Genomic DNA, 16,711 nt, shown 5'->3' on the forward strand with positions numbered 1-16,711 from the left:
ATTGCCATTTCGGATCATGCCCTGCACTGGGTGGACCTCGGGCTGGGGGAGGAGAGGGACCAACGTCCGCTCTGGCGTTTGGAGGTGGAGCTGCTGGCAGATGAGGGGGTGGCCGGGAGGGTTCGGGGGCGTACTGAGAGGTACCTTGAGGCCAACGATAATGGGGAGGTCCGAGTGGGGACGGTCTGGGAGGCATTGAAGGCGATGATTTGAGGGGAGATGATTTCCATCCGAACCCATAGAGAGAGGGGGGAGCAAAGGGAGAGGGAGAGACTGATAGGGGAGATGGTGAGGGTAGATAGGAGATATGCGGAGGCTCCAGAGGAGGGATTGCTGGGGGAGAGGCGTAGCCTTCAAGCCAGGCTCGACTTATTGACTACCAGAAAGGCGGAAGCTCAGTGGAGGAAAGCACAGGGGGCGGTGTATGAATATGGGGAGAAGGCGAGCAGGATGCTGGCACACCAGCTCCGAAAGCGGGACGCGGCCAGGGAGATTGGGGGAGTAATGGATGGAGCTGGGAAGGTGGTGCGGAGGGGGGTAGACGTTAATGGGGTCTTTAGGGACTTTTATGGGGAACTGTACCGGTCTGAACCCCCGGTGGAGGGGGGTGGAATGGGGCGATTCTTGGAAAAGCTGCGATTTCCAAGGGTGGAGGAGGGGCAGGTGGAGGGACTGGGGGCGCCAATTGAGCTGGAGGAGCTGGTTAAAGGGATAGGGAACATGCAGTCGGGGAAGGCGCCGGGGCCGGATGGGTTTCCGGCCGAATTTTATAAAATGTATGCGGACCTGTTGGTCCGGACCTTTAACGAGGCAAGGGGGGGGAGGGGCTTTGCCCCCAACTATGTCACGGGCGCTGATTTCCTTGATCCTTAAACGGGACAAGGACCCCCTACAGTGTGGGTCATATAGGCCGATCTCGCTGCTAAATGTAGACGCCAAGCTGCTGGCAAAGATCTTAGCCGCAAGAATAGAGGATTGTGTGCCGGGGATCATTCACGAGGACCAGACGGGGTTTGTGAAGGGAAGGCAGTTGAATACAAACGTACGAAGGCTCCTCAACGTTATTATGATGCCGGCTGTGGATGGGGAGGCGGAGATAGTGGTGGCATTAGATACGCAGAAGGCCTTTGATAGGGTTGAGTGGGGGTATCTGTGGGAGGTGTTGGAAAGGTTTGGGTTTGGGGAGGGGTTTGTCCGTTGGGTGAGGTTGCTCTATGAGGCCCCGATGGCGAGTGTAGCCACGAATAGGAGGAGGTCGGAGTACTTTTGGTTGTACCGGGGATGAGACAGGGGTGTCCCCTGTCCCCCTTGCTCTTTGTGTTGGCAATTGAGCCCCAGGCCATGGCGTTGAGGGAGTCAGGGAACTGGAGGGGCCTGGTGCGGGGTGGGGAGGAGCATCGAGTGCCGCTTTATGCGGCGGACCTGTTGCTGTATGTGGCGGACCCGGTGAGAGGCATGCCGGAGGTGATGAGGATTCTTAGTGAATTTGGGGGCTTCTCTGGGTATAAGCTGAACCTGGGCAAGAGCGAGTTGATTGTGGTGCACCCGGGGGATCAGGAGGAGGGGATTGGTAGGCTCCCACTGAAGCAGGCAGGGAAGAGCTTCAGGTACCTAGGAGTCCAGGTGGCTCGGAGCTGGGGGGCCCTGCACAAGCTCAACCTCACAAGGTTGGTGGAGCAGATGGAGGAGGAGTTCAAAAGGTGTGATATGTTACCACTGTCACTGGCGGGGAGGGTGCAGTCCGTTAAGATGACGGTGCTCCCGAGGTTTTTGTTTCTGTTCCAGTGCCTCCCCATCCTTATCCCGAAGGCCTTTTTTAGGAGGGTCAACAGGAGTATTACAGGATTTGTGTGGGCATGGGACTCCGAGGGTGAGAAGAGTGTTCTTGGAATGGGGCAGGGATGGGGGGGGGGCTGGTGCTGCCCAACCTATGTGGGTACTATTGGGCTGCCAACAGCGGCGTGCAGAGGGGGGGGGGCCGACGGTGCGCTGGCCCTGGGCAGCCGTTGGATGGGGGCAGCAGCGAAGAGAACGGAGCGCGCCTGCGCACCGCGGTCGGCCGGAGCGTGCCTGCGCACCGCGGTCGGCTGGAGCGCGCCTGCGCACTGCGGTCGGGCGGAGCGCGTCTGCGCACCGCGGTCGGGTGGAGCGCGCCTGCGCACCGCGGTCGGGTGGAGCGCGCCTGCGCACCGCAGTCGGGTGGAGCTTTGGACTCGGCAGCTGGAGAAGGAGCAGAAAGGGCGCGAATTCTCCAGAATCGGCGGCAATGCCACCATGGGTGAGTTTTATTTATTCTTTATCTTTATATTTTGATCTATTTTAAAACTCTTCTCTGCACCCTCTCTGTAGCTGTCAACTTACTAAACTGTCGTGCCCAGAATTTGACATTTGGGCCAGGGGCACCCATTTGGGACAGAACCAGTATTTTATAAAGATTCATCATGGCCTCTTAACTTTTGCCCTCTTACCCTTTATACTTAAAGCCCAGGGTCCTATAAATGGGAGATTCTCAGAGACTTGACTGCAAGCTGCTGGAGCTCGGATCTTGAACAGAGCTTTTATATCTGGATTTGGGGACCCTTTATGCACTGGCATAGTGCAAAAACAGGCCCCACATGACCAGGGTTTTGTGAAGAAGAAGGGATCTGGAAATGTGCTGACTGTGAAAATTATATTTGTGGAAATTGGGTGAAGTAGTTTGATGAGACTTGGTGCTAAAGCTTTAGAGAAATGAAGATGGAATTTGATTTGAAGAAGTTCAACGTTTTGAAGGATATTGTGGCTGAAATGAAAGCGATACGTGCTGAATGAGCTGACCGAAATGTGTGAGATATGTCTTTGTATCTGCTATGTGTAATTTATCGGTCATATTATTGCAATTTTCCTGTTAATTCATGTTTAATTTACGTTGATTTTGGTGTGATTGCTAATATAAAAGTGAAGTCTTGTATATTGGTCTTAGTTGGGTTGTTTGTAGTTGTTTCCACAAGGGTCATAACAGTATTTCCATGACGTTGCTGCTCTTATCCTTCTCCTGGGGGTTGCAGAGGAGGGAGGCACAACTTTTGAGACATAACATCTCACCCATTGCTGCAAAGCAAAATGACTGAAGAAGAGAACAATATCCCTAGAATCCCAGCGCTAAGGGGAAATTGACTAACTTACAGCGCAATTTAACCTCAGGCAGCCGTCCTATACCTTAGAGATGGCAAAGATAAAGAGGTCAGTGAATAGCTCTAGAACGGGTGCACCTACGTTTTTTATAGGTTTTTTGGTGATATTTAATGAAATATTTACGTGGGATGTAGTAAGAGTGAAGCCTGGATAATCAGAGGACTGCTATGGCATTTAATCTCGGAATAGGAAACATTTATTCCTTAACATGCTAATATTCGAATACAGATACCACTAATTTGCAAGTCTATGATATAAATTGCACAAAATTATCAGTGGAGAATCAGTGTGAAATAATTTGATACGAAGGAACAAAGAAATGACATATGGTTTATCCGTCTGCAACTGACCGATTGTTTACCATTTTCTTCCCATTTTTTTGAGATAGAAAATGAAATGTTAAGAGCATTTCGTGTACAACCGAGTGGAGCACAGAACAGGAAAAAAAAGAGGGCCAGAGTCGAAGAAGAGTCCCATCAAAGAGGGGCATTAGATGCATGGATAAAAAGAAGTAAAGAAGAAGTAGGAGAACCTGGAGAAGTAAAAGCTGATGTAGGTGCAGAGAAGGATTTTTCTGCTACGGATTCAGCTATGTCAGAACATAATACTCTGTCTCCTCAGTCTCGTTGTCAGGATGATGATCCATGTGAAGAAAATAAAGAAGATTTTAGCATATTTTTGCAAAGAAGCGATTTTGGCTGTTTGAAGAAACCGATTCCAGATCATTTGAAGATGACAATATTACAACATGGCCCTGAAAGATATCAGAATAAAAGTGGTCCATTTGCTGAGAAGGATGGGAGATCATTTTCCAAACAGTGGTTTGATAAAGTTTCCACAAACGGAGAAATTGTGGAGAGAAAATGGTTGTTATACTCTCCATATCGGAAAGCATGCTACTGTTTTGTTTGCTTTTTGTTTTCAAAGGAGCATTTGTAGTCTGTCTCAAACTGTGGAAAGGAAGACGGTTTCTCCACTTGGAGAAAATTAAATCCAAGAATACCTGATCATGAGAAAAGCCCTTCTCATAGAGCTCACATGAGGGAATACCTGAACCTCGTAGTTCGACTCCATCATTCAACTACGATAGATGCTGAACTTCAACAGCAAATGTCTGCTGAAAAGAAAAGGTGGAAAGCTATAACTGAACGGATTGTCGAGGTTATATCCTTTCTGGCAAAACAGAATCTGGCCTATCGTGGACATCGAGGAGAAAGAATATCTGGGTTATCAGAGCCAGAGGAGACAGTCAGTGAAAATACAGGAAACTTTCTAGCAACAATCAGACTTTTGGCCAAATATGATGACATCTTAGCAAAACACTTGCAGAGCGGAAAGAGAAACCAAAAAGTGTCACCTACTTGTCCAACAGAATTCAAAACGAAATAATCAATCTTCTTGGTGAAACTGTCAAGAAAAATATAATTTCCGAAATTAAGGACGCAAAATATTTTAGCATAATGCTGGATTCAACTCCAGATATTGCCCATGAAGATCAGGTTTCTGAAATTCTGCGTTACGTTCATATTTATGAAAACAGAAAAGTAGAAATAAAGGAGACATTTCTGGGATTTTTTTCAAGTCAACAAGAAAGATGCAGTCAGCCTGGTAAATAAAATTCAAGAAAAATTGGAAGAAGACAAAATTTCCATGAATGACTGTCGTGGTCAAGCATATGATAACGCAGCAGTTATGGCTGGAGTGAGAGGAGGTGTTCAACAAAAAATTCTTGAAGTTAACCCAAAAGCTGTGTTTGTGAACTGCGAGAACCACAGCCTCAATTTGGCCTGTGTCCATGCAAGTGAGGTGCAACCTGTTGTTGTTGCATTTTTTGGCATTCTAGAAAAACTCTTTACTTTTTTTTCTTCATCTACTTCTCGTTGGGAAGTCTTAAAATCATTTGTCACTCGGACTGTGAAAAGACAGTGTGACACAAGATGGAGTTCGAGCCATGATGCTGTGCAAGTAATCCACGAAGAGTGTGACAACGTTATTGCAAGCCTTCAACACCTGCTGGAAGGAGAATTTTCAAGGGAAACTAAATCTGATGCAGGATCGCTACTTAACTCTATTCAACAGTTCCCGTTTATAGCTTTATTAAATTTTTGGTACTCAGTTTTATCATCAGTGGTGAAAGTCTCAAAACGTTTGCAGGATCCGAAAATGGGGTTCCATGAAGCTTCTTGTGATCTGAGAGGACTTATTCATATCTTGAATTTGAAGAATGACGAAATTATCCACAATGCAATAGATTTAGCCAATGAATATTGTGAAAATTGGGGAATACCAATTGCACGAACAAGGAGAAGAAGAAGAATGCCTGGAGAGTCAGCAAGAGATAGTGGACTGACGGCACAAGAAGAAATGAATAGAGTAATGGTAGAGATTGTGAACAGATTAAAAACTGAAATTGAAGACCACAGTGTCCGTCTTCAAAGACTCAGTGACCGATTTTCTTTTCTTCTGAACTTGAATTCAGTAGTGATTGAAGATGAACAAGAAAGAGAGAAATTAAAAAAGGAATGTTCAGACTTTGCAAATTATTATGACAATGATGTGGTTGCAATTCAGTTATATGACGAAATTATTGATTTTGTGATGCTCCTTCGAGCTGGAGGGAATAGAGTTCCCCCTGATCCTAAAGATGCTCTGGAGTCTTTACTGCAGTATGGGAGGGATGTCTTTCCGACGCTGTGTGTTTCATACAGATTACTGCTTACAATTGCATTTTCAGTCGCAAGCTGTGAAAGGTCATTTTCAAAACTGAAATTAATAAAAACATATCTGAGGTCTTCTATGTCACAGGAGCGACTGACCTACCTGGCTTTAATAAGCATTGAAAAAGAATTTCTCACAGCTGATGTAAAAAGTGAAGTAGTTCAGGTGTTTTGTGACAGGAGGTATCATTTGGGGAAAAGAACTTAATAAATTTGATTGATTAATATTAAAATCGAATAAAGCGTTTATTTCATGTTTCATCTGTGTTTATATATTCAAAATGTTTTCCTTTCTCATAATATTTCTCAGTATATTAGGCCTTATACTTGAGTCTTTGGGGCATATAATCAAGATTGGCCCCGGGCATCACCAGACCTCTGCACGCCGCTGGCTGCCAACGCAGCGATGGTGCGTAAGTGGGTAATGGATGGGAAAGGGACAGCATGGAAGAGGATGGAGGTGGCGTCCTGTGTGGGCACGAGCCTGGAGGCGCTGGTAACGGCGCCGTTGCCGCTCCCTCCAACAAGGTATACCACGAGCCCGGTGGTGACGGCTACCCTCAAAATTTGGGGGCAATGGAGACGGCATAGGGGAGAAGTGGGGGGCTCGATGGAGGCCCAGATACAGGGGAACCATCGGTTTGTTCCAGGGAGCATTGATGGCAAATTTCTGGGCTGGCACAGCATAGGGGTTAGGAGGTTGAGGGACCTGTTTGTGGAGGGGAGGTTCGCGAGCTTGGGGGAGTTAGAGGGGAAGTTTGGGCTCCCCCCGGGAACATGTTTCGGTACATGCAGGTTAGGGCGTTTGCAAGGCGGCAGGTGGAGGGGTTCCCCTTGTTGCCCCCATGTTGGTGGGGGGGGGGGGGGGGGGGTTTGGTTCGGTGGGAGGGAGAACTGAGTACATGGGTTTGTTGGATGGGGCGGATGTTATCTCTTTCCTTTTTGTTGTTTGCTTGTTTTTTTTATTTGTAGTTGCTTTTGTAGTTGGGTGGGTGTTGTTCTTGGATTTTTACCATGGTTGTTTTGTTAATATTGTTTTGTTGTTTATATTTTGTGAAAATCTTAATAAAAATTTTTTTTTTTAAAAAAAGACCATAAAATACAGGAGCAGTATTAGGCCACTCGACCCATCAAGTCTGCTCCGCCATTCAATCATGTCTAATATTTTTCTCATCCCCATTCTCCTGCCTTCTCCCCATTACCCTGATCCCCTTATTAATCGAGAACCAATCTATCTCTGTCTTAAAGACAGTCAGTGATTTAGCCTCCACAGCCTTCTGCGGCAAAGAGTTCCACAGATTCAACACTCTCTGGCTGAAGAAATTCTTCCTCATCTCTGTTTTAAAGGATCATCTCTTTAGTCTGAGATGGTATCCTCTGGTTCTAATTTTTCCTACAAGTGGAAACATCCTCTCCACGTCCACTCTATCCATGCCTCGCAGTAACCTGTAAGTTTCAATAAGATCCCCCCTCATCCTTCTAAACTCCAACAAGTATAGACCCAGAATCCTCAACCGTTCCTCATACGACAAGCTATTAATTCCACAGATCATTCTTGTGAACCTCCTCTGGACCCTTTCCAAGGCCAGCAAATCCTTCCTATATACGGGGCCCAAAACTCCTCACAATACTCCAAATGGGGTCTGACCAGAGCCTTATACAGCCTCAGAAGTACATCCCTGGTCTTATATTCTGAACCCGCACGTTAACCTTAAGAGAATGGTGAACAATGACTCCCAAGTCCCTTTGTGCTTCTGATTTCCTAAGCATTTCCCCATTTAGAAAATAGTCTGTGCCTAAATTCCTCATTCCAAAGTGCATAACCTGACACTTTTCCACTCTGTATTTCATCTGCCACTTTCCTAGCATGTCCAAGTCCTTTTGCAGCCCCCTTGCTTCCTCAATACTGCCTTTCCCTCTGGAGATCTTTGTATCATCTGCAAACTTAGCAACAGTGCCTTCAGTTTCTTCTTCCAGAGCATAAGAAAGCAATTCTTACACAAGAAATCTGTCAAACGTTTCCCGGGAGGAACTGAGACAGCAGCTGCAATAAGTGAGGTTTTATTCAGATGGGACAATGACAAGTTTAAATCCCCACCTGATCTGCTGCTCAAAGTCGCCTCCGTTTCCCCGGTCAGTTTCCCAAACTTCAGGAAACTCCTGTTACTGCAGAAATATTTGGATTGTCTGTGAGAAACGTCAATCAGAGAGCCCACCCACTCTGCCCATTCTCTCCTCTTCCTCTACCACAGCTGCTTCACTTCCTGTAGGGACTCAAAACCAAGTCAGGAGATGGTGAGTGAAGGAGCACAATTTACAATCATTACATTGCACAATATCCACACTAATGTTCAGGCAGTCTGACTATCCTGTGGGCAATCAGCTGTGGAAATGCCCCTTATGCTGTGTCAGAAGATCCAGCTCACAGACCTGTTTACTCAGTGTTTTGTGCTGAGCTGTTTGATTGGCTGTGTGTTGGATATTGAGGGTGTTTATTGGAAACATTTCCCTTCTGATTTACAGACTGAGTTTTGTTGATGGGTCATTGCTGAATATGAGGTGAGGTGTAATTATCTGGGAGGGGCAGAGACACATTTACTGAAATGCCTTCTAATGTCTTCTTTAAAGATTTTGCCTGAAGCCCTCGGCATCTCCCAAAAGCCTGGGCTTGGATTTGATAGTTTTGCCCAGTGCTGTGTCTGAGAGCTGAATTTGGGATGTGCAGTCTGAGTGAGTGCAGTGTATCTAATTTCCCAGGATAAACCCAAACCCTACCCAGCGGGCTTTCTTCAAATAACTTTAGAAAACAAAGGGAGTAATTTCAAAATCTCCATTGAATTAGCATTTCTCCCTTAAAGATAAACTGGCCTTTGCCAGCACAAGCCGAGGTCACAATACGTTGATAGCTCATTTTATTCTTTGGCGATGACTCGCTAACGAGTATGAGTGTCCACCTGAGAAATGTTGTTACATGGGTCCTTGCATGGCTGATGAGTCCAAACCAGGAGCCTAATTTTTGACCACACACTTGGCAGGTATTTCTGGGAGGTGGGAATTGACTTTGGCCTCTAGATCACTGATATTCCTTTCTCAGTCATCTTTTCTTGATCTCCTCTTGTCGCCAGATGTCCATGAAGAATTGTGTCCTTCAATCAGCTGGTTCCTCCAAGAAAGTCTCTTCTGAACAAGGGTCTCCCAAGCATCAATGTTTATGTTGCATTTCTTGAGATAAGCCTTCAGGGTGCCTTTTAAGCACTTCTTTGTCGTCCATCCCTAGTTTCCCCTTGAGAAGGTAGTGGTGTGCTGCCTTCTTGAATCGCTGCAGTCTATGTGGTGTAGGTACACCCACAGTGCTCAATCTTACCCAGCGACAGTGAAGAAATGGCGAAATGTTTCTAAATCTGCGGGAGGCTGTTTGCATTTCAAACCAGCAGATTCCACAAGGATTTGACTGACACCAATGCTGACTCAGATTGATGGACTTGGCTGGTGGCCAATGAACTGGCTCAGAATGCCAGTGCTGATTGGTTCTGATTTCTCTGGGTGGTATGTCTCCCCAGGAAGGCTGTTTTTCCTTTCAGCTTTGTTTGAGATCAGAGCTGTACGCTGCTTCTCTGATTTCCTCTCTGGGATGTTTAAAACTCTCTTCTTTCCTCAGTAAGGCTGAGTGCTGTTTTGGTAAAACTGGAAACCAATTAAGGCCAGATCTGGGCTGAGGTGAGACAATAAAATCTTAAGAAAGAAACAGGCCTGAGACTGTTTAACAAAGTTTAACTTCACTGTTTAACAAAGATTAAAATGATGCTCCAGAGGAAATCCTACTGTCTGAGAGTACTGACTGAATGCACTGCCAGAGACATCAACATCAGGAGCAAGGATTCTCGTCTTTTTATCTTAATCCCTATTATATTACCCCTCCCCACAGGCAGAATGTGCAAACTCCACATACACAGTGACCTGGGGCTGGGATCGAACTCCGGTCCTCAGTATTGTAGGCAGCAGTAGCACTGCTTTTTTAGAAATAAATTTAGAGTACCCAATTCATATTTTTTTCCAATTAAGGGGACATTTAGCGCGGCCAATCACCTACGCTGCACACCTTTGGGTTGTGGGGGCGAAACTCACGCAAACACGGGGAGAATGTGCAAACTCTACACGGACAGTGGCCCAGAGCCAGGATCGAACCTGGGATCTCGGTGTCGTGAGGCAGGAATGCTAACCACTGTGCTCCCATGCTGCCCAGCAGTAGCAGTGCTAACCACTGCACCACCATGCGCCCCGCTTGACACCACTCCTGCAGCTTGTCCTTCTTCATGTGTTTAATGGCGGCTTCAACTTTGTCCGTGCTTTGAACATAGAACATTACAGCGCAGTACGGGCCCTTCGGCCCTCGATGTTGCGCCGACCCGTGAAACCATCTGAAGCCTATCTGACCTCCATTTTCATCTATGTCTATCCAGTGACCATTTAAATGCCCTTAAATTTGGCGAGTCTACTACTGTTGCAGGCAGGGCGTTCCACACCCCTACTACTCTCTGAGTAAAGAAACTGCCTTGACATCTGTCCTATATCTACCACCCCTCAATTTAAAGCTGTGTCCTCTCGTGTTGGTCATCACCATCCGAGGAAAAAGACTCTCACTGTCCACCCTATCTCACCCTCTGACTATCTTATATGTCTCTATTAAGTCACCTCTCAGCCTTCTCCTCTCTAACGAAAACAACCTCAAGTCCCTGAGCCTTTCCTCGTAAGACCTTCCCTCCATACCAGACAACATCCTAGTAAATCTCCTCTGAACCCTTTCCAAAGCTCCCACATCCTTCCTATAATGTGGTGACCAGAACTGCACGCAGTACTCCAGGCACCAGAGTTTTGTACAGCTGCAGCATGACCTCGTGGCTCCGAAACTCAATCCCCCTACTGATAAAGGCTAGCACACCATATGCCTTCTTAACAGCCCTATTAACCTGGGTGGCAACTTTCAGGGATTTATGTACCTGGATGCCAAGATCTCTCTGTTCATCTACACTACCAAGAATCTTGCCATTAGCCCAGTACTCTACATTCCTGTTACTCCTTCCAAAGTGAACCACCTCACACTTTTCCGCATTAAACTCCATCTGCCACCTCTCAGCCTAGCTCTGCAGCTTATCTATGTCCCTCTGTAACCTATAACATCCTTCAGCACTATCCACAACTCCACCGACCTTCGTGTCATCTGCAAATTTACTAACCCATCCTTCTACACCCTCTTCCAGGTCATTTATAAAAATGACAAACAGCAGTGGCCCCAAAACAGATCCTTGCGGTACACCACTAGTAACTGAACTCCAGGATGAACATTTGCCATCAACCACCACCCTCTGTCTTCTTTCAGCTAGCCAATTACTGATCCAAACCGCAAAATCACCTTCAATCCCATACTTCCGTATTTTCTGCAATAGCCTACCGTGTGGAACCTTATATGTTTCCTGTCACTGAGCCAATATCGGATCCAATCTGTCACCTCCCCTGTATCCCATGATATCTCACTTTTCCAACCAGTCTACCATGTGGGACCTTGTCAAATACCTTCCTGAACTCCATGGAGACAATATCCACTGCACTACCATCATGAATCTTCCTTGTTACTTGCTCAAAAATTTTGATTCAGTTAATAAGATCTGGACTTCATCTCACAAAACCAAGCTGACTCTCCATGATCAATCCATTCCTTTTTCTGTGTCTCAGAGTTGTTTTCAATAATTTACCCACCACTGAAGTCAGACTGACTAGAAGTCAGAATTTCCAGCCAACCTCACACACCCTTTTTTAGTAATAGTACAGCGTTCAGAACTCCAATCATCTGATACCTCACTTGTATCTAGTGAGGATTGGAAAATGATCCTCAAGAGTATTCGCTGTTTCCACCCTGGCTTCCTTCAATATCATGGGATACAATCCATCAGCCCTAGCGATTTATCCACCTTCAAGGATTCCAGTCCCTCCAGTACCCCCTCTCTCACTATACTTATTGTATCTAATATTTCACACTCCCTTTAACTAGAATGTCTGAATCATCCCTATACTTGGTGAAGATAAGATAAAATACTCATTGAAAACCCTGCCTACATCTTCTGAAACCCACACGTTACCATGTACATCTCTGACTGGCCCCACCCTTTCCTTAGTTATTCTCTTAATAATAATAATCTTTATTGTCATAAGTAGGCGTATATTAACACTGTAACACTGTCTTGCCCTTTGTGAATTAGTGAAAATATGTTTCCATTTCCTGTTTTACAGAAGGATTACACCATACTACAGCAGAGAGTACAGAGAGGGTAGACACCACAGATAGGTCCTGACCGTCTGCCAAGGAACAACTGTACATCTATGGGAAGACACCCAGTCCCTTCACAGTATTCCTCAGCACAGAGAAGGTTGGGCAGTGAAACCATCATCTGGAAATCGGTCGGGTCAGGGGAGCTTTTGATACATCATCAGATCTGAAACTGGTCAGTGGTGTGGAATCTTCCATCGGAACCAACCTTTCTGAAGGTTTGGCTGTCGGTAATCAGTCAGAGTGAGGCTGGGAAGAAGTGTGAGTTGGCTCCAAATGCGGTGAGAGCTTCAATCATTCGGCAAGCCTCATGAACCACTGATTCATTCTTACATGCGAGAACATGGTCAAGTGTGAGATGTACTCCACAGACACATAGGACCTCCTAACGCACAAGCTGCACCTGTTGTCTCGCCAGTGACACAAAGACAGCCGCATGGAAGGGAAACCATTCAAGTGCGACTTGTGTAATCGAGCATTCATATATCCATCAAAATTGGAGAATCACCAACGCAGTCACACTGGAGAAAAGCCGTTTGAATGTGAAGTGTGTAACAAGTGCTTCACACAACAATCGGGTCTGGTGAACCATCGGCGAATGCACACTGGGGAGAAGCCATTTAAATGTGAGGTGTGTGACAAATCATTCTTGTGGTTATCTGCTCTCCGTATGCATCTGCGCATTCACACAGGGGAGAAACCGTTCACATGTGATGTGTGTGACAAATCCTTCTCATCGTCAACAGAGCTGCGCAAACATGAACGCATTCACACAGGGGAGAAGCCGTTCACGTGTGAGGTGTGTGACAAACCATTCTCGACAACATCGGATCGGCGCAAACACCAACGCATTCATACAGGCAAGAAACCATTCACCTGTGAGGTGTGTGACAAATCATTCCCATCAATATCGGATCTCGATAAACACAAACGCGTTCACACAGGTGAGAAACCGTTCAGGTGTGAGGTGTGTGAGAAATCATTCTCATTGTCAGGGAACCTCCGCAAACACCGACGCATTCACACAGGGGAGAAACCATTCAAGTGTGAGGTGTGTGATAAATCATTCTCTCATTCATCGAACCTTCTCACACACAGACGCATCCACACAGGGGAGAAACCATTCACATGTGAGGTGTGTGACAAATCATTCTCGACATCATCTGAGCTCTACACACATGAACGCACCCACACAGGGGAGAAACCATTCAGTTGTGAGGTGTGTGACAAATCATTCTCTGTATTAGGGAATCTCAATAGACACAAACGCAGCCACACAGGAGAAACAATTTAGGTGGAACAAATCAAATAATTATTTTTGTCATCAAGCCTCCTGCTCCCATCAGAGGAGCCACAGCCTTGACAAATCCTTTAGATGAGAGGTTTGTAATGAAGCTTTTGTGACATCTTTAACACTCCTGGGCCACCGGTGGATTCACACGGGGAGGAACTCTTCAGGTGCGGCATTTGTGACAAAGCTTTCACAAGGTCAACATATTTCCTTGTCCTGGATCTCATCAATCCAGCAACAACATTGAATCTGGCAGACAAGCATCTTGCTCAGAACCAGTAAACTCCACAACAAGATAAAACTCTTCAAATGTTGCAGGAAGAAGATGTGATGAAAGGATTGCTTGAAACCATCAAGGACACCTGCTGCTGTGAGAGAGCAATGGGCAGGCAGAGATGAAGTGAATGCCAAAGATGGCAACAAAGGGACTAGAGTCATTATTCCTAGACATGAGAAAAGAGATGTTGAAGGACATCCACACAAGCATCAAGAAATCCAGTCTAGATGACTTACGGTGGCGGCGATGAGGGAGTGAGCCGCACATTCGGTGGCTCTCACTCTGGCCGGAGTTCTGGACCTGGTTTCCCGACTTTTTGGAACTTTTGTGTCCGAGAAGACGGCCACAAAGTTGCTGAGTTAAACGTGCGGAGATGTATGGAAACAAAGAAGAGCAGAAAGCAGGAAAAGAAAGAGCAGAGACAGAATGGTGTGGGAGCTGTCCCGGGATCAAAGATGGCTGACGTATGGACCAGACGATCCAAGCAGCGCTGGATAATATGCTGCAGGTCATAAAAGGAAGTTTTGAAGCAATGAAGCGGGAGAACTTAGAACTGCTGCAGAAAGCAGTGGAGCAAGTGAACCGAAGACTAGCGGCCCAGGGCAAAAAGGTCAAGGAGCTGAAGCAAGCGGTGGAGGAACAGGCAGACACACATACAAACGCTGCAATAGATGGGTTAAAGAAGCGACAGAGAAGGCTGCTTGACAGACTTGAAGACCTGGAAAACAGAGCCCGCAGACAAAATCTTAGAATTGTTGGCCTCCTGAAGGGGGCTAAAGGAGCGGAGATGGCAGACCTTTTGCAGCAGTTGATGGGAGCTAACTCCTTCCTGCGACCGCTGGAGCTGGATGGGGCACACAGAGTGCATGTGAGGCAGCCGTGACCGGGAGATCCCCCCCCCCCCCCCCCCCCCCCCCCCCCGGACCAGTCATGGATAAGGAGCGTGTCCGTCAGTGGGCAAAGAGCATAAGGAGCTGTACACGGAACAACAATGTCCTGTGCATCTACCAGAACCTGAGTCAGGAGGTGGCCAGGCGACAAGCAGCCTTTAAACGAATTAAGGAGATTTTGTTCAAAAAGCACGTGTGTTCGGTCTGCTCTTCCCGGCGCGTCTTTGGGTCAGGCACCAGAGCTAGCATTACTACTTTATGGACCCCGATGAGGCGATGGGCGTTCGCAAAGGATCAGGGACTGGTGCCGAACTGAGGGCCCAAGGACTCAAGCCAGAGTCTGAATATTATTGTTTACGTGATTTCTATTTTTCTTGGACTGACTTTCTATTTTTTGTTGCTTCACAGGTACTTTGTATTTTTCTCGCTGCCTTTGGTTACAATGGGTGAGGGGGGGACGGGTGCCCCCTCCCTCTTTTCTTCTTTCGGTTTGCTTTTTCTTTGTGTTTTTCTTTTTGGAGCTTCCATCGTAACAGAAATTTGGCCGGAAAGCAATGGGGGTTAAAGTTATTTAATGCAGGGGGGTTACACCGGTACTGTGTTGCTGTGTTTTTCTTTTATTAATGCGCAGAATTATTACTCAGCTGTGTACACAACTGGAATAGCATTACAGCTGGGGTGGTCTCGGTTCTTTGTTTGATTGCCCTTTTTTGTTTGATCTTCCTCATTTTAGAGCTCGAGCAGGACAGACCAGGGGAATTGGTATGGATGGGTGGGGGGGAGGGGATGAGCTCGGGGGCACAATGGGAGCGAGACAAGTGGGCACCGGAGGGTTGAGTCACCGGGCTAGTGGGAAGCTAGTCAAGGAAGTCAAGGTGGGGGGTATGCATACAGCCAGTATTTGGCAGAGGCCGGGTTTCAGAGAGTTGTTGCTTCTAGGGGGGGAGGGGGGAAGCTACTCTGCTGACATGGGACGAATCTAAATTAGGTAACAGAGGAGGTCGGGGGTGGGAACTGCCAGGAGGCGAACTGGGAGGGGTGCGGCACATGGGATGGAGGTGGGCCCAAGAAGGGTTGTGACCGGCACGGTGTGGGGGGGGGGGGGTTAGGTGCCCTCCAACCAGGCTGATCACCTGGTATGTCAGAGGAGTAAACGGGCCATCAAGAGGGCGCGCGTTTTCGCGCATTTGCGGGCTGTAAAGGTGGATGTAACCATGCTGCAGGAGACACATCTGAAAGTGACTGACCAGACCAGATTAAGGAAGGGCTGGATTAGCCAGGTCTTCCACTCGGGCTTAGACACGAAGTCCAGGGGGGTGGCAATCGTGATCAATAAATGGGTTCAAGGGCAGCACGGTGGCGCAGTGGGTTAGCCCTGCAGCCTCACGGCGCCGAGGTCCCAGGTTCGATCCTGGCTCTGGGTCACTGTCCGTGTGGAGTTTGCACATTCTCCCCGTGTTTGTGTGGGTTTCGTCCCCACAACCCAAAGATGTGCAGTGTCGGTGGATTGGCCACGCTAAATTGCCCCTTAATTGGAAAACATGAATTGGGTACTCTAAATTTATAATTAAAAAAAATGGGTTCAATTTGAGGCGGAGGGCACAATTGCAGATGGAGGTGGTAGATTTCTTATGGTCCGTGGTACGCTTGAGGGGATAGGGTAATCCTGGTGTATGTATATGCTCCAAATTGGGACGGACGATGCTGACTTCATTAAAAGGGTGCTGGGGAAAATCCCAGACTTGGACTCACGCAAGCTGATCATGGGTGGGGATTTCAACACGGTCCTCGATCCTGGACCAGAACGGGTAGGCTCCCAGCGATGGCAAGGGAACTGAGGGGGTTCATGGAGCAGATGAGGGGGGGGGGGGGGGGGGGGGGTAGACCCATGGAGAGCCAGACGGCCGAAGTGAATATTCGTTCTACTCACATGTTCACAAAGTATACTCTAGAATCGATTTCTTCAGCATGAGCAGGGACTGTGTAGGTGGGGTAAAGAATATGGAGTACTCGGCAATCACCATCTCGGATCATGCCCCA

General features: G+C 47.1%; 2 protein-coding genes across 2 annotated transcripts in view; both read left to right on the top strand.

Annotated features, from left to right (window-relative positions):
* LOC119976643 (zinc finger protein 721-like) overlaps positions 1–16,711 on the top strand; it is a 999,221-nt gene that overhangs the window by 128,765 nt on the left and 853,745 nt on the right. The window lies entirely within an intron of this gene.
* The window catches only part of LOC119975581 (zinc finger protein 91-like), a 177,204-nt gene that overhangs the window by 128,765 nt on the left and 31,728 nt on the right, over positions 1–16,711 (top strand). The window contains exon 2 of the mRNA XM_038815369.1: positions 12,177–13,505. Within this exon, the coding sequence (XP_038671297.1) occupies positions 12,650–13,505 (856 nt within the window). The 5' untranslated portion in view covers positions 12,177–12,649. The remainder of the gene's footprint in view (positions 1–12,176; positions 13,506–16,711) is intronic.

The sequence above is a fragment of the Scyliorhinus canicula genome, chromosome 13 (assembly GCF_902713615.1).
Source record: "Scyliorhinus canicula chromosome 13, sScyCan1.1, whole genome shotgun sequence".
Taxonomy (NCBI): Eukaryota; Metazoa; Chordata; class Chondrichthyes; order Carcharhiniformes; family Scyliorhinidae; genus Scyliorhinus; species Scyliorhinus canicula.